This window comes from Perna viridis, chromosome 2 (genome assembly GCF_037379345.1).
Source record: "Perna viridis isolate PV_CMFRI_1.1 ecotype Kerala chromosome 2, ASM3737934v1, whole genome shotgun sequence".
NCBI classification, from domain to species: Eukaryota; Metazoa; Mollusca; class Bivalvia; order Mytilida; family Mytilidae; genus Perna; species Perna viridis.
In genome coordinates, this window is record NC_142446.1 from 12421503 (window position 1) to 12444263 (window position 22761).

The following is a 22761-nucleotide window of genomic DNA, read 5'->3' on the forward strand; positions in this document are numbered from 1 at the left end:
CTTTGGTCTTCATTGATCTTAATTGGTCTTTATTTCTACACACGGACTTGTTTGACTACTGCTATCCTGTTAAAAAATATGAAAGCAGAACCAGATTAAGTCAACTTACGCAGGTGTTTGTGGGTACTGTTAAGCAGCTCTTTTTTGTACCTTTGTCGTTTCGACTTTGTAGGTAAGTCAATGACTTCTTCTGTCGCCTCGTGTGACTTTTTGTTCCCTTTCGCAACACAAACTCTAGATCTTCTATTTTATTAATAATAACAATAATAATAATATGATTTTAGACTATGCCTTAGCTGCGAAACGTAGCTCTAACCATTTTTTTTGTATTTTCTTAACGTTAGATCGCAAAATAAAAAAAAAATCAAGAGCTACGATTTCGCAGCTGGACTATGCCTATGATGGACGCAGCTCATTCTTTGTTTTAGGAATGTATGGGCGAAGTCTCATTCGGGTTTGGTGATGAGAATGTGTGAGACTTTCTTCTGGGAAAACTTGATATGTTTCTACGTAGCCAATAGTTTCCAAATTATTATTAAATGAATAAATAAATAATATGGAGTAGGCAATTTCTAAATCAGCGAGTATTGTGAGCTTTACCATACATGTGCCATCTGTGCTAGCTGTGAAATCGTAGCTCTTGATCTTTTTTTTTTTTTGATTTTGCGATTCTGACGTTAAGAAAATACAAAAAAAATAGTTAGAGCTATGTTTCGCAGCTACGTCTGTGCAAGACTGTAAAAATAATAAAGGACATCCCAAAAGGAGGGGTCAAATGAAAATTTTTGCTTCACAAGTGAAATATTTTATTCATATTTAAGCAGCAAATGACATCAATATTTTTATTTGAAAATCTGTTTTGTTAAACAATGGGGGAGTGTTTTTCCAAAATCCCAACCCCATACTCCCCTTTCCCTTCTTTTCAAAATGGTCAATAACTTTATAGCACTTCACAATACTTCACATTTTTAAGCCTTAAGAGCATCTCTAGCGATATTCTTTTCAGTTTTGGCCATCTAGTTTTGGCTGGTCAAATCAATCTGTACAAATACTGGAAATATTAGAATTCTCATGGATGGTGGGAATAAGTTACACATATCATGTGACATAAACAAATTCAGACGCAACTGACAGCTGCAAACAAGACAATGATTGTCTTTCCTAACTTAGAAAAGCTGTGCTTCGATTTGGATAATACTATCTGAGTTATATTTTTTTCCAAGGTTCTTAACAACAGCGACAGGGGAACAGCGGAGATACACATACGTACATCCACATGTTTCCCGAAGTTTTTAAAAACATCACATTCACTTCTTTAAACAAGTAAAAAAAATAGAAAAGGACTTGAAAACTATCAGATAAGTCAAAAGATGAATTTATTTTTACTGAAACATTATCTTAACCTATATTTTTTTATTTGTTTGATTGAAGGAAATGATGAATCTTCTCTGTAAGGGCAGTCACTTTCTGTTACTTCCCAGACATGACCTTTTTTTCGTTAGTATATTAGGGAACCTTAAAGGAAATTTAGAAAGTACGCATAATAACGGTAGAGCTCACACCACTTAGCAGCGCTCACTATAAAATCATGTCAATGTATTAAAAGACAAAACAGCGCCTCAAGCAATTGTCTACTTCCATGTCAACACATTTTTTAGCCATATTGTTCTACATAAATAAGACGTCACTGGCGTAATCTGCACTTTGTCCACCACAGGGTCTTGCTCCCACTATCAAATACACAACCCCACTAGTATACCTATACAAGGGAGATCCCAGATTTGGGGATGCCTTGCTTCAACTCTTTTTTTTTTTTTTCAAATATAATCGAATATATCATTATTTACTGCTTAGCAACCACTTGACAAATGATGAATGTAATGAATAAACACGGGTATCACTATCAAATACTTCTAATTAAATCAAATTAATGATTTGAACATACAGACCATAGTTTTTTCAAAATATCTACAAAATCGTTAAGTCGAGCCAAATTCTGATTGGGCAAAAGTGATCAGCATAGTCAGATTTATCTGCAATGAAATTTTCGTGTTAATCTGTTTAGCTATGTTGGAGTTATTGCCCTTTCTTGATGTTTTTTTTGCTATTTTTAGTGTTATTTCTTTCAACAATCTTCTCCTGCGGATCTGGATGTCAAAAGAATAGTCCTGTAGCAGCACTAAGCCTGTCGTAAGAGGCGACTAAATAGTGCTCAGAAACCTAGCTGGGGGCTCGGTACTCTGTCGACGGCAACTGGGTTGTGTGCCCCAGTTGGATGAATGGGGTACCTCTGGCGTGTTTCATACTGGGGTTGTCAGGCTTTAATACGGACAACCTGACCACAAACCATACCAGTGTACTGTGTTGGGAAAGATGCCACGTTCCTCACACATTAAAGAACCCTTCTGTGGTATTCTCCGGGAGTAGGAACCATAGAATTCTGCTGCAGGAGGCTAAATTGCCTGACCCTACCCACCTCTCTGTGTTTCCAGTGGCAATCAAAATTTGTCGACCCCATTATCCATGTGTCCCATCCCATTTTGAGTTCATCATCATCATTTCATGTTCATTTTATCATCCATATCATGTTCATCGCCTGAATATAGCTGAAATAATGCTGCTCGGGGCATTAAACCCCATCTGTCAATCAGTCAATCTCCTCTGACACTAATTGACCAATTGGAACCAAACGGGGTATGAATATTCCTTAGGGTATCCTGCATAGAACTGCTGGGGGATTTGATCTGTCGAGAAACATGGCGACCATTACTAACAATAGAACATCGGGGTCAAACAATGGTTTTTAGGTTGAGCCCAATCCTGACTAGGTAAAAGTGTTAAGCATGATGAGATCTATCTGTGGTCAAATTTTCATTTTAATCCGTTCAGCCAGGTTGGAGTTATTGCCCTTTTTCGACGTTTTTTTTTGCTATTTTTAATGTTTTTTCTTTCAAAAATCTTTTTTGCATATGTCTCCAAAACTATTAAGTTTTATCCAAATTATGACATGGGGTAAAAGTGTTCAGCATGATTAGATCTCTGTGGTCAAATTTTAGTTTTAAGTAGCACTCCACCTAAGAATCATGCAAAATATGATTCATGGTTGGAAAGCCTACATATTTTCATTTTTGATATTTTGTTTAAATTGTTATAGTAAACAGAAATTGACATGTGATTTTTCTTTATCCCATGCTCTTAGAAGATATAAATTATATAGAATGTACTGTAGAATTCCTAATTACAGGAGATAACTCTGTAAATGACACTAAATTACAATAGAAACTGTTGGATTTTCAATGTGGATTATCTCCCAAGAGCAGACAGATTGGAATGAATAATTTTACATTTAATTAATTAGACTTATAAAGCAACTTAATAAGAAAAATAAAAATATGTAGCCTTTTTTAAGGTGTTACACATTTTGCAGATTTTGCATGATTCTTAAAAGACAGATACTTAATCCATTAAGCCATGGAATTATTGCCCTTTTTTTAACCTTTTTTTATTGCCCTTGAAAGGAAAAACCAGGAAAGTGATTAAGGCTCCTGGGAGCCTCTTGTTACCAGTTTCTTGGATTCCAATGACTTTTGTTTTTTTTTCAGGAAACTTTGTATTCTAAGTTGAATGGAAATGGTGAAAATTTGTTTTGAGTGACCATTTTCCGGCTAATTTGTACACTTACTTTAATTTCAATGATATTTGGTTTATATAGTAAACATGGTTTTCTGAGTTGAAGATGATGAAAATATTATTTAACCTTGATTTTAACTTCATTTTATGTTCTTTTTCAGCAAATATATAGTGGGATAATGCCCCCTCACACCCAGTGGCAGGGCAGTGGGGGACTCCTGCCCAAATTTTTTCCAGAGGTTCTAAAAACACTAAAAACATCTCCAACATTTAACAGTGCCTTAAGCAATTAGTTGAGCTTACAGCATTCTTCAATATATGCTCTTTTTTTGCAATTTTTTTGTCAAACATGGTAACAAAACATGATACCTTTACTTACTTAATTAATATGGCATGGTTTGTCAGGTGAGTGATTCAGACTCTTCAAGAACCTCTTGTTCCATGTTTTATTCCTATCTTTAATGTTGTTCTTTCCAAAATCTTCTCCTTTGAAACTACCAGATCAGTAAAAACTAAACTTAGTATGAATATTCCTTAAAGTATTCACACAGATCTGATGTGCAGATTTTTGATTCATGAAAAACTTGGCCACTGTTACTAAAACTAGGACAAGGGGGTTAGTCAGAAGTTTTTCTCTTATATCTCCTAAACCGTTAGCCAAATTCTTTCTATTGCCAAAACAACCTTTATTATAAGGCCTACAAAAGTTGTGAAGGGATCAAAGTTGTCGGTAGACTACGTGTTCATGGTCTTATGTATAAGAGAGATTATTGCTGAATACATGTAATCAATAGGACAAGTTTGACTGAAGTACAAAAATATATGTACATGTATATTATTTGTGCTTTTTGCATAATGATAAGGTTTTATAAATGTTTTTCCATGTGCCGTTTCCTTTTTTTCTACTTACACAAAAAGTAAAACATTTCTCTATAGGTAGATTGGATGGTTGGTTTGCAATTTTAAAGACAGTGTTTTGTTCATGTCAATTATAAGTAATTACTTTCATATCATTACATGTACATGAAACGTATTCTGTGTCTGAAAATATTTTATATCATAGATATTACTTGTAAAATATAGAGGTGAGGTTAACTTTTTATGGTTGTATATTGGAACCACAGATGACATGATACTTGATACATGTGGTATGCAGGTTTAGTTTATTAGGAACAATAAGAAATGCATACTTGGAGTAGCACTTGTCATATACTGCTGTGAACTACACTTATGGGTTTCATAATGAGTGAAAGTTCAATATTGCAAAGAATCAACTCAAGTTATTTTATTTTTATATCATACATTGTATATCTATGATGTTGCATATAATGTTGAAATTAAAAAACCTGAGTCGATATTTTGCAATATTCATATTTCATGAGTTATAAAAACTTTTTCTTTGTAATTTCTTGAGAATATTTGGATGTCTGCCATGCAGCATCTGTCATGGTGGAAGTCCATCAACGAAGTAACTACATGTAGTTGTTATGGGAAAACAATATTAGAAACATCATAATGTCACTTTGATCAGATTTTATCGACTTTGTGTCACAATCACAAAGAAAAAAAAAATTGTATCACTAGTTCATATCACATCACTCCATGATGTGATATTGCAATATGTCTAGCTGTCCTAGAAGGACCGTTAGATAAAATGACCAAATCATGGAGAATTCATTTAACAACTAAAAAAACATTGCAGTTTTTTATATGGTGCTGTTTTTGTCATCCATAGATATTAGGTGTCCAAACAGGAACTGGAAAATAAATGTATAGATCTCTTTGAAAGTGTACCACAAGGTGTCTGGCCATATAAGGAAGACTGGGAAATTTATTGCAGGTTTTAGCTTGAAATGTTTAGGAATTTTAGGCTAAAAGGGGCCTAAAATCAACATTTTTCTGATGTCCATATAATAACTTGATAAAAAGTGAATGAATCTCTTGGAAATTGTATCACAAGTTGTCATACCAAAAAAAATACAAGTTTGGATTAATTTTGCAGATTATAACTTATATTATGCATCAAAGCGCCATACCATCAAGAGAAGAATAGATTTAAGTTTTTGAGTTGAGACGGACCATTTTGATTTTTGAACAAAAATAGGGCCACTATAATTCTAGTCAAAATCTTATCATAAGTCAATCATTCAGTTGCAATCTAGAAAGGCGAAAAATGATGTTTTTTAGCAGTTTCAAGTCAATATCTTGAAAATTATAATAGAGAGAAAAAAACTTTCAATTGATTAAATGATCCCAATGATAAGACCTACAGAAGTCTTCATTGGGTCGAAATTGTAGGAGGAATCTTACTAGAGTTATTGCCCTTGAAAGGCTAAAAATGAACCAGTTGAGAGATTCATGCTCCTCGAAGCCTCTAGTTTTATTTCTTATTGAATGTTTTTTGTACATTTTGTGAAAGGTTGGAGTTTTGGTTACAAAGGTAGGGTTTATGTCCTGAAACTTTCAAAAGCTACCTCAAATAGTACTAAGGGAACATGCTGACATGGATTGCACCCAAACAACACAACACAGATCAAACTATAGAAATCAGAGCTATGTCCAAGATAAAACTGGAAGCATCCAAGAAAGTACTGCTATTGTTTTGACCACAGGCCTTTCGTTAATGATCAAGAACTACAACTCTGTAGGAAGGTTTCTTTATTCCAACATTTATATTGCACATTTCTTTGACGAGTTAGATTTCTGTCTGGTCATAATCGGTCTAAATTATGGATTCTATAGATATGATATAAAATTCTGGTAGGTCTCACAATATGTCATAATTATAGATCAAGGATCTTTTGTCATGTAGTCTTATCATCCAGAATTGTATTTGTAATCAACCTTATTTTAACCATTATTGGTCATGTAAGTTATAGTAAAATTTCATAGTAGAGAAATATTAAAATTAAGAACATAAACCCATTTGTTTGTCTATAGTTTTAAAGTGTTTTATCTTATACTTACAGAAAAAAAAATTCATAAGTTAATAATTACATTTACTTGACATTTTCAGGATCTGGGAAGCAAAAAGGGGAGTATAAGATTGTACTGTAGAATATTCCTGTCACAGGAATTTAGATAAGAACTGATAAGTCTTCAGTCATCTTTGGATCGATCCAGCAAATTACTGTATTAATTTTCACACTGACGTAAGTATTTGACTATGAACTAATATGAATGTAGACAAAATGAACTAACTAACATCATATTATGATGTACTCAGTATTTTGCTCCCATCCCATATTTGTTTTGCCACACAAGTATATGTGCTCTATTGTTTTTTTCTTCTCCTAAAGGCTTTACATAGGAAATTCTTATAACCTAGTTGGCTTTAATGTATATGGTCAAATTTGACGATTTGCAGTTTCACTTTACTTTTGGAAATATTAAGAATTAAAGACTGTTATTTCTTTTTGTAAATTATAAATTTCTGAGCATAGAACCTTCTTGTACTGTAACATAAAGATTCCTACACCATTGAATTCTCTTAACTACTTCACTTCCTAAGTTTATATGTAAAATGAAAATGTCTCAACATTTCAACCCAATATTTTCAGAAAGCCTAGATTATCCATTAAAACAGTTCTGATGCTTTAAACTACTGTAATTAAAATCTGTTTCCAGTTCATCATGGTCTTGTATGACTTGAAGACTTTTGTCCTCATGACTTTGTGTATAGGAGCCAGGTAAATATATATGAAATAGTACAAGTCTGAAATACAAGTGATTTTATCATTGAAACTACATTTTTGTAATGATTTTGTCTTAAGATAATAATATAGTTTTATTTGCACATGCATATTTTTACAAATCTCATAAAATAATATAGATTTAATTCTCTCTGTATCTTTGCATACAGGGAGCTTGGATGTACTGATATTTATCTACCACAAAGCCCTAAATTTAAGTGCTTTTACATTAAATTAATGAATGTTTCTAAAAGTAACCTAGTTTGTTGTGTTACACTCTTATAAACCTTGAAAAGTGTAAGCTGACCCAAACCAGATTATTTTATATTACCTGTTCAAAAATTAGAAACATTCTGCATAATTTAATTTCTTATGGATTCTTATGTATTCAAAATATTATTTTGTTTGGGATTTTTGAATCTCAAAAGCGCAGACCAATCAAAGTAAATGATGTCACAGTACCAAACCAGGTTAGAAAATGTAACTTGGTGAAAGAGAACCAACCAATCTTTTAGGTGTTTACAAATTAAATTATCAATAATTAACCAGTACAATTTTGTTTCAGTCAGTCAGCCGACTGGGATGTATTTACATTTACACAGGAATGGCCAACAACAGTTTGTGTTGAGGGAAAACAAGAGGTATGTCTGATATATACCTTAACTATTTATTTTTATACTGAGATAGTAATAATTTTATGGTAGATTATTGTTACACCTCAGTCAAAGTTTGGGAGGTATTGCAAATTTAAAAAGTTTGACAACAATAGTGTGTATCTTTGAAAAATTGTACCACAATGTTCCATACCATGTTGGTCAAGAGCTCAGGAGAGCTTATGTTTATTATTATGTATTTCATTCTGACTCTAAATAAAACTTATTTATTGTATTTATATTTATATTTACCTCAGTGTTTCTTACTGAAAAAAGAAGGATTGAGATTGAACCCAGTAATCATGACCCTAACTGCTAAGTCTCACTTTGTATAAACAACTTATTTAAATGGTCCAAATAAGGATCCAAAATAAAACTTTAATTGAATTTTTGGGGCATTATTTTGCTGAATTGTATATTTTGGATTTGATCCTGATTTCAAGTCAGTCTATACAAAGGTCCAAAGGCTTCAAATTGATCTTTGTTTGATTTTAAAAAAATTGAATTCTTGTTGTTGTTCTACAGTTAAACCATGTGTTTAGATTATGGGTTTTGGTATCTGTATTCACTGCTTTCCAAATCAGTACCCATAATAGAACTATATTTTGGATTTTGGGCCTTACTGAATGTTTTTGCCAAGTAAGGTGCTTGAAAATGAATTATTTCTGTGAAATGTCAAAATACCTTGACTTTGTTATTTTCTAACCATGGAATGAAATGAATGTGTTCACATTTCTGTTATGAAAAATACTTTTATTGCAGCATCTTTTTTAGTATAATTTGAATTTGTTAAAAGTTAAAATAAGCAATGAGTAGACTTAACATCAGTGAATTACTAAGAAATTTTTAAATAAGCTACTTTATCTGTACTTGTATATTGGCTTCAGTAAAGTACAAAATAAGCTAAGTTCCATTAAAATAATCTGTTATTAGATACTTAAGTTTAAAAAAGGTGAACCACCATTTCTGAACATAAATTTTATCATTGTGATGACTTTACCCCATTTTTCTAATGAGCCAGGGCAAGGTGCTTTTTTTGGTTAAATTGGGGCATTTGTGTCTGAATTCTCTTGATTTGCATTCTTCGAATTCTTCCTCTGGAATTCTTCTTTGTTTGCTTAAATACCTTATTTGTCATGAATCTAAAGGATGTGTTATGTAATAAAATAGATAAATAAATAGATAGGTAGATACCATGAAGAAAATAATTTATAACTAAATATCATTTTATTTAAAAAGCATCATAGATGTGTGATACCAACTGGTGTATCTACTTGGTCAATCCATGGACTCTGGTAAGTTACAATTACTTTGTGTACACAATATGCTATGTGATTGTTTTTCTTTATATAATGAAGAAAAAGAGTAGACATGGTGAAACACAACAAATGCACCAGCATATAACCTAAAATCCAAAACACCAAAAGTCTTCAACAAGTGTAAATACAAACCTTTAAGTAAGCTCTGAAAGGACCAGATAACAAAAGTAATAAAACTCCCAGAAAACCAAATGATGACGATTCCTCAAAATCATACTTAAACTAATATAACAACAGAAATACACATTAATGACCAACATCTTCTGACTGGACAGGTGCACTATATCCGTAATGGGTTAAACTAGTTTTATAAGGCCTTAACCCCTTAAATGTTAGGTCATAAATGAACTGAAGCAGCAAACTAAAGCATGATAAAATTCACTCAATAATACATCCAATTCTTCAAATACACCATATAGACAAAATTAAATATTCACTGAAAGAATGCTTATGGTGACTGAAAGCTTGCTCAGAACATTTGAAAGAATGACAATACCAGCATTAGAAATAATCAGTCACTACAAGTCCAGGTGACTGGATTTGGAGTAGTAATGTCAAGTATTAAATATGCACGATAAGATGTAGAGATAAGATGTAGTGCAATACTCAACAGAGCTAAAAATGACTTAGTTTTTACATAGTATTGCTGTTAGGGAATACTTTGTTCAAAACAGAGAAATATTGTTTACTTTTGCTGACTTCATTCAAAATGATTTTAAGTTTGAATATTTTGAATTTGTTTACAATTATTCATTTCCTAGGTTTTCATTGAATAATATCATTCCCAATCTTCAAAACTCTATAACTTTGTTATTTTACATTTAATTTTTGTTTCGTTTCGTTTTGGTAAAAAAAAGTCATAATTTGAATGTGAATAAATCAATCTTTTACTTGAAAAAAAAAGAAATTTTAAGTGATATTTTTATGTAAACCTCTGTTTTCATATAAAACTGTTATTAAAATTTTATGCTCACATGGACTTTGAATATTTATTCCAAATTCCTCGGATGAAAAGAGTTTTATTTGCAAGTAAGGGAACCAAAAGAATTTTTCAATTATAGTAAAAAATGAAAAAGCCTTAAATGTGAAATGATGCCCCATGAAACTTTATTGATTTTTTGCCAACTAAAACTGGATGTCATGTAGGTGATGACATCTAGAGCAACTTTCCTATTGTATGTTCATTTAATAAGGCTCTAAAAATGGATCAGCTTTTTATCCTGAAACTTTAGGAGTTTGTTTTTTTGCATTGAAATACTGAGTTTCTCTTAAAATATTTGTAATTTTAAACAAAAACTGTGCAGTACTGTTTCAAATGCTATAAATTATAAAGCATATATCTGTATAGAATGTCATCTGTAAGTGTAGGATGAAGTGGCAGTATACCTGTATTGAACATCATCTGTAAGTGTAGGATGAGATGACAGTATACCTTTATAGAATGTATTTTGTAACTGTTAGATGAGATGACAGTATACCTTTATAGAATGAATTTCTATGCCTTGTTATGGTGAAAGTAAAAATAGGTATGTAAAACAAAACAGGTTTCTGTCCTCTCACTTGGAACTATTTAAAATTTGATGTTATTTATGAATGTAGACCCAGGTTAAGTTTAGTATAGCTCATGTCTGTTGTTAAAGAGTGAATGACTTCTTTGTTGTAAATTTTTGTTTTAATTCAATATTTATTTTAGGCCAACAAAGTATGGAACAGAAGGACCAACAGACTGTAGAAATGTTCCATTCAACCCTAATTTTATTAAGGTGTGTTACTTAATTTTAACTTGGCAGAATTGATTACCTCTTTGAGTAGCAGGTACTAAGTTCTTTGTATTTTGGGAAAACTCAGATTATCCCTTTTATATCTCATGACAACCACCTTTAACCTACGTCGAAGTTAAAAGATTTGGAAAATAGATGTATGCCATGAATGCAACTATCGCTATGCTGAATACAGCTGTGAATATTTTGGATTTATACAGAGAGTTCAGGGCATGGAAATAAATGTTTGGTTTTTGTAGAGAGTCTAGAGACTCAATGAAATAGAAATAAAATGTGAGGTTTATGTGGAGAATTGTAAGGTTTATAGAAAGACTCATTGACATAAAAATAAAATTTAAGATTTATAAAAATAGACTCCATGGCATTATGGGGTTTATATGAAAACACACTGACATAGAAATGAAATATAAAGTATATGATACAGAAATGTAATGTGTTATTATACATTTGTATTTATAAATTATGAAATTTATTTAGAAATATAATTTTTTTCTCATCTCCCTCTAAGAAAAGTTTGAAAGTGAATGCATACATGAGAGTTAAATCTAGAAATGATATACATGTAGTTAAACTATGCACTATTTTTATAATGTAACAATTTGCTAATTAATCTAGTTAATGTGTGATAAAATGAGCATTGATCCTGTTGTTAGCTCACCTGGCCCCTTTTGGCCAGGTGACATATTGCCATCATGTTGCCTGTTGTTGTTAACAATTATTCAAACCTTTTCTCCTCTAATACTCCTTGACCAATTAGAACCAAACTTAGTTTTAGTGTTCCTTAGGGTATTCTGCAGAGAACTGATTTTTGATCCCTCAAAAAAAACATGGTCGCCATTACTAAAAATAGAACATAGGGCTCTTCTACATCTTTTTGCTATATTTAATGTTTTTTACTTCTCAAAAACTGCTGGACAGAATTCATTGAAAACTGATATGAGTGTTCTCTTGGTTTGAGCAATAAGAATTTTTACCCTAGAAATAATATGGCCATTTTTACAAAAACAGATTGTTGCCACTCAAGCCAGATTAGCTATGCGGGCTCTTTAGAGCCTTTAGTTTAGTATGTTGTTGTACCCCATGCCTGAAATCTGGGTGCTATAAAGCAATCAGGGGATTTGTCTTGCATAAGTTCATTAAAATTTTGTGTACTCAACTCCTAAGCCAGTATGTTAATTTTAATGAGACATTCAGGGAATGACCATTAAGCAAAGCCATTATTCACAGTTCACAGTTTGACTTTTGATCTGAAAGATCTTGGGTTCCCATTAGTGGAATATGGACTTTTTCATCAATGCACATAAAAGCTACTTATTTTGTATATGCTACTCCTCTTAACAAGATGGATTTTTCTGAAACTTTCTAGGAATAATATTAGAAGCGAGTGCATTTGTGCACCTGCTACTTAGAATTTTGATTTAAATATACTTAGGGTTTCAATTATCATAACATTAATTTTGGCATTAAGTCAGGTGGATGGAAAGGGTAGCCATCTACAAGCCCTACCAAACCATCTGTTGAGGCATATTAAAAAAAATGGGATGTCAATCCTGGAATTGATTATCTGAAGTTACAATGTTATCCAAATAAATTTGACTTTACAATAACTAGTTATCCATTCTCTCTCTCATCTGCCAGATGTCAACTGGTCAAATTTAAAGTAAGAGATTGACAGCAATTTTGAAGGGAAAAAAATTGTACTGTTCCTTCGTTTTGTATTCAGACAGAATCTTTTGGTACTTGTAGAACATTACGAGCGAATTATCCAAATTTTGGGCAAACATGTATGCTGACACAAGTGATACTAGCTTCTGGTGAGAATACTTTAATATAGATTCATTGGTTCTTTAAATACCTTTCTGTGTTAGAATTAGGCAATGGGTGGCACATCATTTTTCTCAATTTGGTCTTTTTTGTCTCAAAAATATTTAATACTTCTAGGAAACAACTGAAAAATTATTTAAATTAATCCTGAAGTATCTGTGATGTAGATACATTGTATTTTTTGACTGCTAAAATATGAAAAAACTTTTGGGAAATTTTCCAGCCATTTTTCCATAATGCATTTCAACTAAATTTACTCTTTCATTATCTTAAAAAGGCAAACACTTTGATAATCAGTTATTTCTAGAGGTTATGAGGTATAAATACTTGGATAAAGCAATAAAGTCTCTGCATATTATTTTTTCATGTGCTACACCTTTTACACATTTTGCCTGATTCTTTGGCAGAGAAGTACATTAAGACAAAGTTGTCTTCTAAGATGACACATCAGTAGTTATTTATTTCAACATATATAGTGTTAGCAGCTTTTGGCTGGGGTATTCAGATAACAATTGGTTTTGTGACTTGAATAATAAAATTAAGACAGGTTGTGAAAGAAATGAGATTAAATGAGTTTAATTTATGTAGTGGAAGTTGTAGATTGTTATTGCGATTTAAATTAACAGAAAAAGTGAAATAAGTTGGTGTATGTTTGTGAACAAAAAGTTTAAATACCAAAGTTTCAGATGAGAGGAAAATACATGGACAAAATAATAGCCAGAGATACCAGAAAGAAAAAAAAAGATAAGAACAAGTCACACAAACTAAAAAGTTCACACATAAATAAGCAACACAGCGCCACTAAAATGCTAAGTATAATTGAAGGGAACATGAATGGTCTAAACATGGAACTTGTGCAATGGATTTACCTGCCACAGCCAGTGAATATTTATACTTCAGAAAAGCTTTAGATGTCATGAAAACCCTAGATGCTACCATGTAAGATAATCATTAGGAACTATTGTAAACCAACTTTTTATAATGTGTTAGTATATCAATTCAAGTTCACTGCTACTTACACTTTGTCTAACACCATTCCATAATAGACTTAATTTTGTGATTTTTTTCTTGCTCATTAAATTAGCAAAAAAAAATCATCTGCAAATTTGAGTTATTTTTAGTCTGAATATTGCCCAAAAAAAGTTCAAATGTTTAGAACTTTTATTTTTTTCATCATACTACTGAATTGTGTATCAACCTTCAATTTATTAACCCACTCATTGATGGATTTTTATGAAAGAAAGCTGAGTGGATTTGTATTGGAAAAAGGTTCCATGAAGTGTAGAGTAGTAACTTTCTTGGTTTGTAAGGGGTAGTGCTGAAGTGTAGAGTAGTTAAGGTATTAATTTTCACAGTGTACCAATTTTCGCTATTTTCAACATGGGCAGAAAACTGTGAAAAATTGTACCTGAAAAATTGATTTTAACATTTATATGAGGCCAATAATTTTTTTTAAAACCACGAAAATTAATACGTTTACGGTACTTTCTTGATTTCATGGGGTAGTGTTGAAGTGTAGAATAGTTCCTGTCTTGGTTTTGAAGGGGATGCCCTGAAGTGTAGAGTAGTTCCTATCTTGGTTTGGAGGGGAATGCCCTGAAGTGTAGGGTAGTTCCAATCTTGGTTTGGAGAGGAATGCCCTGTAGTGTAGAGTAGTCACTCTCTGGATTTATACGCATTTGTTTTTAGGTTCATGTGAAAGAAATCCTCAAAATGCGGAGTATTTATTTTCTAGGTTTGTAGGGGATTAATCTCCGAAATGTACAGTAGTCACTTTCTTTGTATGAAGAAAAGCCCTTATGTATAGAGTAATCACTTTCTTGGTTTGTAAGGGATGCATACCTGTAGTGTAGAGTAGTCAGTGTCTTGGTTTGTTGGGAATGAATCCCTGAAGTGTAGAGTAGTCACTTTCTTGGTTTGTAGGGGATGAATCCATGAAGTGTAGAGTAGTCAATGTCTTGGTTTGTAGGAAATGAATCCCTCAAGTGTAGAGTAATCACTTTCTTGGTTTGTAGGGGATGAATCCCTGAAGTGTAGAGTAATCCCTGAAGTATAGAGTAATCACATTCTTGGTTTGTTTGGGATGAATCCCCGAAGTGTAGAGTAGTCACTTTATTGGTTTGTAGGGAGTGAATCCCTCAAGTGTAGACTTGCTACTTTTTAGGTTTGTACATGAAGAGAGTGCAGAGTAGTCACTTTCTAAGTATGTAGAGAAGAAAAATTGTGAAATGTAGAGGTTTCTGAGGAAATTTATTATAAGATAATGATTGACACTTTTATGAAGACTCAGTTCTAACCTCTTGGCCATTGTTTCTTTTTTATAACAGTGCTCTAACCTTTTAGCACTGTGTGCTTAATGATGAAGACAGTATTCTTACCTCTTGCCAACTGTCTTTATTGATTAAGGCAGTGTTCTTACCTCTTGACTTCTATGTTTTTATTGAATAAGGCAATGTTCTTACCTCATTATTGATGATGCCTGTGTCCAGATCTCTTGGTCATCTTCTCAGTTGTGTCATTATTGATGGAGACAGTGTTCTAACCTCTTGTCAGCTGTGTAATTATTGATGGAGACAGTGCTCTAACCTCTTGTCAAAAGTGTCATTACTGATGATGACAGTGTTCTAACCTCTTGTCAACTGTGTCATTATTGATGATGACAGTGTTCTAACCTCTTGTCAACTGTGTCATTATTGATTGAAACAGTGTTTTAACATCTTGTCAACATCTTGGCTACTGTCTCTGTCTAGTTTATTTATGATAATTTGTATTTAATGAAGAACCATTATTGTATGTACAGTACATTAAATGCAATAGAACAGAGAATATTGTGTTTCATTTTTATACTGATGTAAATTTGAAAAATGTTGTTAAGATTAATGCCATTATTTTTATGTTTTGTATTTTTGTTTACTCAGGCTTTTAAATAAGAAAAACATTGTTCCCAGTGATACTAGAATTTACAATGTAAGTATACCAATGGTAGGACTAAAATTAAATTAAGATTTTCTTGGTAATTAATGGTTAAGTGGAAGGACATAGTATTCAGTGAAATAATTGAATGAAGCGTAAATCTTTCAATAATTACTGTTTTTACAAAAAAGATACATAAATTGTATAAAATAGCAATATCATGTATTTTCCCGAAGAATCTGTTGAGCACTTTTTATCAAAGTGAGCCTTTACTTTCATAATGACAAGACCTAAGAAAAGAACACAGAAATAAGGAAAAACAACATTTAAAATTTATGTATGGCCAGTGATTTATTATTTTTTTTTAAATTATGTCTCTGTCCACTGTACAAGTAAAGAAACAATGCACTTTTTATCTCACCTAGCCCAAAAGGCCCATGTGAGCTACTGCCATCATTTGCCATCTGTCCTGGTCATTTACAATTTTTCAAAAACTCTTGTCCTCTGACACCACTAGATCAATTAGAACCAAAGTTGGTATGAATGTTTCGTAGGGTATTCAGCCATAACTAAAAATAGAACTGTATTTAGCATTTACATGATTATCAAAACTGTTAGGTTTAGCCAAATTCTGAAATGGGGTAATAGTATTCAACATAAGAAGTTGTATTTGTGGTCATTTTAATGAAAATCTGTTTTGTCATGTTGGATTTATTGCCCTTTATGGAATTTTTTTCTGGATGTTATTACTTCAAAAATCTTTTCCTGTGAAACCACTGGACGGAATTCAATGAAAGTTGGTTTGAGTGTTCCTTAGGTATGAGCATTAAGAACCATTCTCCCAGAAAATACATAGCTGATTTTACAACAACAACAAAAATAAGAATGTGGCTCATTAAACCAGGTGAGGGTTTCAGGCTCTTTAGAACCTCTAGTTTAAATAACTTTCTGAAAAAAAATCTGTTTTCATCATGAATGTATGAACACTATGATTTCCTTTCTTTTCATTGCTCACAGTTATGCTAGTTTAACATAAGCATTAAATCTTTCAAAAAAAGAATTATTTTACCAGGTAAGCCAGTTTGAGGAGGCTATCAAAGATCAAATTGGAGTTACTCCCAGGATAGAATGTGGTTATAATCAGGTAGGATGCCTTTACGAATTACAGCTATGTAGGGATCTAGGTTTCTTTAAAAAAAATAGCGTATGCATATTTTCCATTTTATTGTATAAATCTATATTAACTGTATACATTAAAGGGATCTTAACTGGCATAATCAGCTTCATAAAAAGAAGCAGTAGTGGACATTTTCAACTTTGAACTGAAAAATTAAAAAAGTCCAATTTTTCTATTATACAGTCTTGCAAGCAAATTTTAGGGGAAAACAAGACTCTTCCTGTCTGCCAGTTTCTTTGTCTGTCCACATTTCTTGTTATCTCATTTCAATCATATATGCCATATTTGTCATTGCCCCTTTTGAGTCCTTAATTGGAAATGAAAATTTTGATTTGTAAGTGACCTTATCTTTATTTGCTAAATGGATTTTAACTTAATTGTAAGATGGTCATCATACTTAGATGGGCATAAATATAATTATGTTTATTTTTTTAATATAACAGAAGGGTTTTACACCTCATCAACTGATAAATGTAATTTATTCACTTTTTTTAAACAGGTCAACATAATTTGTTCAAACTTCTCATAAATTAGTCAACAAAATTTGTCAAACTTCTTGAAACATCATAGGAAACATGGATAGAACTTTTACTAATCATTATTATAATGGCTGATTCAAAATAAATATACAGATAGTTTCCTAGTGATGTTACATAATAATTGAGGTTGCAATTGAATAGAAACAACAACCCCATCTGGGTGAAAATGTCAGTCCAAGTCCACCCATTGGTCTTCAATGAAAGACTGGGAAACCTTCATACCACAGGGCAGGCTGCAGCTGGTCCCAAAACATCATTATACACAGGTACAGCGAAAGCATTGCCCCTATAAACTCAAGAAACAGATAGAACTAATCAATTGCAACTGACTATTGTTTATTAAATTCTGGAATTATGTAATTTTGATGTGGGCATACTTCGTAGAGCTCACATCATTTTGTATTGTAATGTGTAACTGTCATTTATAAACTCTTTATAGGAAACCCGAAAACATTTGGTGTACGAGGTAGAGATTTGTTTGTCTAAAGAATTCAAACCAGTTAGCTGTGATCATTCCAAGAGATACGTTCGTCATCATCATCATTATAGCTCCAATGGAAGTTATGATCGTACCAATTGTCCACATGATGGCTTTCTGTACCCACCAATTCCACCCAGTGATGATGTCATTGGTTAAACATTAAATCATGTTTTCCACTGTTTCCATGCTTTTCATTTCTATGAAATTTATATTGTTTCATAGGTCCTTTGTATTCATATCAGTAAGACTTTTCATTTACAGGTATGTTTATGAGTTTTTAACTAGTATATAAAAAATTCGGTTTGAGTGGTTTGTAAATTGTGTGAACTGCCACAAGCCAGATACTTTAATATAACTTGTTCAAAAATTAAAAACATTAATTATAGTTTAATTTCTGATAAATTCTAATCCAAATCAAAAAATGGTTCTTAAAAAAATGTTATTAGGTTTTTATTATTTAAATTGCAGACTGTGCCCCAGTCCATGTTAATGATGGCATGGTACCAAAACCAAGTTAATACACATTTTGCTAAAGAAAAGTGTGACTTAAGTAAGCAAAATTTAAATTATAACAACATGACATAATAAATGCATGTATTTATAGTGCAAATCTGTGTACAGTACAGGTATGTTGTGGTGAGTTCAAACAAATACTTGTTTTTAGTATTACAGCTATGCATTTCTATTTCATATGGAGGTTTTAATTGATTTAGGATCATAGTTTTATCTTTTCATAGGTTTTATACCACAAAGGTCAAGATGGGAGCTATTATTGGGGTAATGACCTTATCACCAAAGAAAGAAGGGGCTAAAAACAGGTTTCCAGGTAATAACTTGAGTAAAAATGTATGTAATAGTACTGCAAAGTTCCATATAAATGAATGGATCTAAATGAAATAGTACAGCAAGGTCCCATACAAATGTATGTATCTAAATGAAATAGTACTGCAAGGTCCTATACAAATGTATGGATCTAAATGAAATAGTACTGCAAGGTCCCATACAAATGTATGGATCTTAATGAAATAGTACCGCAAGATCCCATACAAATGTATGGATCTAAATGAAATAGTACTGCAAGGTCCCATACTAATGAAGGATCATTATGATTAATTTACTGTTTTATTATCTGAACCAATTATGAATTGGGGGCCAAAAATATAAGGCGTTTTTCTTAATTTTTTGTTAAAAAGTACTTCAATAGCATATTTTCAAGTTTTTTGAACACATTAAGTATCATTCTATTCAGAATCATATTCTGTTTACAAAATTTAATCAAAATTCTATTTCGATGCTGTATTATGCTTGAGTCTTGTGTCTTTTATTACCCATAGTGTTCTGGGTTCAACCTCTGTGGTCATATTAAGCTTTGCCCTCCAAAGCATTATTTTTCATTGAAGTTTTGCCCCTATGAAGATTAATTTTGAAAACAGAATCGATATATATCACGGAAACTCTATTTTATCATTGTTTTACCATGGGCTGGTCATTCATATCGTTATTTACCCACTTGCTGTCGCTCGGGATAAGCAATGCGACATAAATGGCCAGTCCGTGGTAAAACAATGATAAAATGGAGTTACCGTGATTTATTTCTTAATTGTACAAGAGTGATGCCCCTTTGAATTTAGGATTGTTGTAATCTACAGACTTAGCAGTTCGTGTTTGCCTTTCTTGTTTTTTATGAAACTCAGTAAACATTATATAAAGATATGCATATTTACAAAAAATAAACTGATCATGTGTACTTTGAGAAGTTTGAAATGACAAAAAAACTACTACCTAACAGTTGCCAATCAAGTAAAGAAATGAAAGTACTAAATCATTTAATGACTCCATTGCCTTCAATCTGCATTGTATTCATTGATCTGAAGTGGCCAAATCTTAATCCTGATACATTATTCAGATGCTCATAATAAAAAAAAATTGTGTAAGGTATTTTTGCACCATCCTTCCTTTACAAAAAGGCATGGGGCATGTGGGGGGAAAATACATAATTACGCTTAAAAGTAACTACAAAACTTTGGAATTTATAGGAATATTAATTCATGTTTATGTTACTTACTCAGGTTAATAATAACTCCTACTGTACAATGTTTATTGTTTTTCCAATAGTTTATGGTAGTTATATCATGTGTGCTTAGATGTAATGTAAAATTAAGATCAATTTTTACTTGTATACTTGGTAAATGTTCTTGGATTGTATAGATGATGGGGAAAATATTGTGTTGAATCTTAGTATATGAAATTTTATTTATTGAAAATCTCGGCTGTGATATCAGGTCTATCTATATATACGGGCATTATTAATAAATATTTATCTTCTTTGTTTTGTCTATGTAAGAACCAATAAATTTAACTATGCTTTAGTCTGGCAGTACCCACAACTGTCAAAGTAAATCCGATTAGTTCTCATTCGTGAGTAATTTTTCAAGCTGTTAGTTAATTTGTCAAAGAGACAACAACCCCTCCGTGATGAAAATGTCAGTCTAAGGCCACCAATTTTTTCTTCAATGAACGAGGAAACCCTCACACTGCATGGCAGGCTGCAGCTGTCCCAAAACATTGTACACAGGTACAGCGAAAGAGTTGCCCTTATATACTCAAGTAACATAAGAATAAATTAAAGGTGAAAGTGAAACAAGACATATAGTACATGGGCTGAGAAAACCCCGTACACCCAACTCATTGCGATAACAGTTAATTTTGAGGTAAAATAAGAAAATATACACCAATCCAACCGAAAATCTCTTAAATTGACATATTTTTCAATGTCAAAACTCCAAGAGTATCCATGCTTCAATAAAGAATGGCTTATTTGGTATTTTCTGTTCATTATCACAATTAATACTTTTGGGGGTCCTTGGATGACTTGTGGCGATTTTCATAGGCAGAATTTATCAAACAATACAAATAATGGATTTTCGATTTTTCCGTAAAAAGTCGTAATTTCAACTCTACACAGTTATAGCTCATCTAAAACGTCTCAAATTTGGTATCATTCGATAGATAACTTTATTTTCTATATAAATCAACCACGAAAAATGAATTTTCAAGAATGCATTTTTTTTTTAAAATGCTAAAAATATTACCTCTACCCTTAGAAAAATACTCTTGGTATTAATCAGAATTCTCATTCAAAGCACACTGACACTGTTAAACTCATATTTTAGGCATTCGAAATTAAGACAATGACGTACCAACATATCTGATCAATTTAGGCGCTTAGATTTTCTTTTTGGGGTTATAATTACTATAAAATCGTTAAAATGGGAATTTTCAGAATTTCTTCTATATCACCCGTTATTGTCATTTTCCCCTTTAGAATACAGTAATTTTAACATGCTGATACAGTACATTCTTGTATGGTCTTAGCTTCACATGCGCCAAGTAATAAATACTGGAACTTTTCCAAGTCAAGTTGGGTGAAAAATTGTCACCCTACCCGTGAAAATCAAAGTACTCATATACTGAATCAATTTATATCGATCGTTTGGATTTTCACGTCTCCAATAATCGTCAAAGTGCAAAAACATGGAATGAAAGGAAAGTATGCGGATCGAACTCCAATGTATCTCAACACAAGCTTAATGTTATAAATGGTTAATTTTGAACCCTTTGTTTTATTTTTTTAATTCACCATTCCGATAACGATGGCATTAAAAGCACATACACACCAAAATTCATGATGTTTCGTAACAGTGCGCCAGTTTGTGTAATATTCAGGTTCGATATCGGTTTTACATGGAACATGTAGATGAATGTATATACAAAACTCTCCGACATACTGCATAAATGAACTACAAACTACTTGTCTGCCATTCTCAGTTTTTTTTCATATTTTCAGGTCGAAATTCACTTTATCGACCTCCAAGTTATTTCACAGACGCCTATGTGTCATGTTAAAGCGCTTAGTTTCTGGACTCGTAGTTCCAGACACGTAAATTAACATACCCGGAAAAGATAAAGTCTTCTAGTACAATTTAAACAATCGTGCCTAGTGCAGAAACGTTAGCCATGCACCAAAATAGTCAAGTAGATTTAGAATGGTTAGAAAAAAGCAGTAACAACGGCCCAAAAATGACAAAATTCCCGGGAAATGTATTATCGAAATTCCTATGCTATCGTATATGCAAAATTTTAATTTTTATTTGTCATCTCCGGACTTTCGATGCCACGAGGCGGTAACAGTAATAAAAATACACGATACAGTGCATGGGTGATATGTGAGGATGGTTTCGGGGGTCATGAGCGAAAATAATACCTTGAACCCCCTTTTTTTAAAGTTAATTGATCGGAGTCACGTCCTCTTTTATTCGCAAGGGCCTGCATGAAATATCTGAGGACAGTTATTCCGAATAGTACTTAGCATTCCTCTTTATATTTCATTTTTTTGCTAGCTGTCAAAAGTAACAGCTTGCAGTTAGGCAAGCCACCCAACTTGGACACATTATTTTGACAACGAACCAAGCAGTCGTCTCTCCATATCCTTACTCCCACATGCTTTGCGGAGTAGCATTGACTGACAGTTCTAAAGCCTATGGTGTGACTTGACCGGAGATCGAACCCATGATCGAGGCGAGCAGTCTTAAATTGTGCTCCGATCTGTTTTTATGTTGGTTTGAAGTTAGATTTTTACAAAGGCTACTACATTAAATAGAGAAGCGCGTAGCCCTTCAATTTCAGTTTCCGTTATACATATAATAGAATGTATTATCTCTGAATAATCCGAATTTCAAGGATTACTTTCAA

At 32.3% G+C, this 22761-nt stretch overlaps 1 protein-coding gene across 2 annotated transcripts; it reads left to right on the top strand.

Moving 5' to 3' along the window:
* The first annotated feature begins 16 nt into the window (after positions 1 to 16).
* On the top strand, positions 17 to 20334 carry LOC148623665 (ribonuclease Oy-like). 2 transcript variants are annotated; one of them, XM_088565661.1, is made up of 11 exons: positions 17 to 172; positions 6647 to 6782; positions 7191 to 7319; positions 7888 to 7963; positions 9215 to 9270; positions 10988 to 11057; positions 12822 to 12889; positions 13725 to 13838; positions 15818 to 15866; positions 16885 to 16956; positions 17968 to 20334. In XM_088565661.1, the coding sequence occupies exons 3-11, from the start codon at positions 7264 to 7266 to the stop codon at positions 18163 to 18165; spliced, it is 759 nt and encodes a 252-aa protein (XP_088421787.1). In that variant the 5' UTR covers positions 17 to 172; positions 6647 to 6782; positions 7191 to 7263; the 3' UTR covers positions 18166 to 20334. The 2 variants fall into 2 exon arrangements, with proteins under 2 accessions (XP_088421787.1, XP_088421786.1); XM_088565660.1 differs by having other exon boundaries at positions 7258 to 7319.
* Positions 20335 to 22761: the final 2427 nt, after the last annotated feature.

Excerpts from the sequence above, each read along its gene's own strand:
- LOC148623665 (XM_088565661.1), top strand. The coding sequence starts at position 7,264 with ATGGTCTTGTATGACTTGAAGACTTTTGTCCTCATGACTTTGTGTATA. Across the intron at positions 9,271-10,987 it reads TGGTCAATCCATGGACTCTG|GCCAACAAAGTATGGAACAG; the intron begins GTAAGTTACAAT and ends TATTTATTTTAG. Across the intron at positions 16,957-17,967 it reads TAGAATGTGGTTATAATCAG|GAAACCCGAAAACATTTGGT; the intron begins GTAGGATGCCTT and ends AACTCTTTATAG.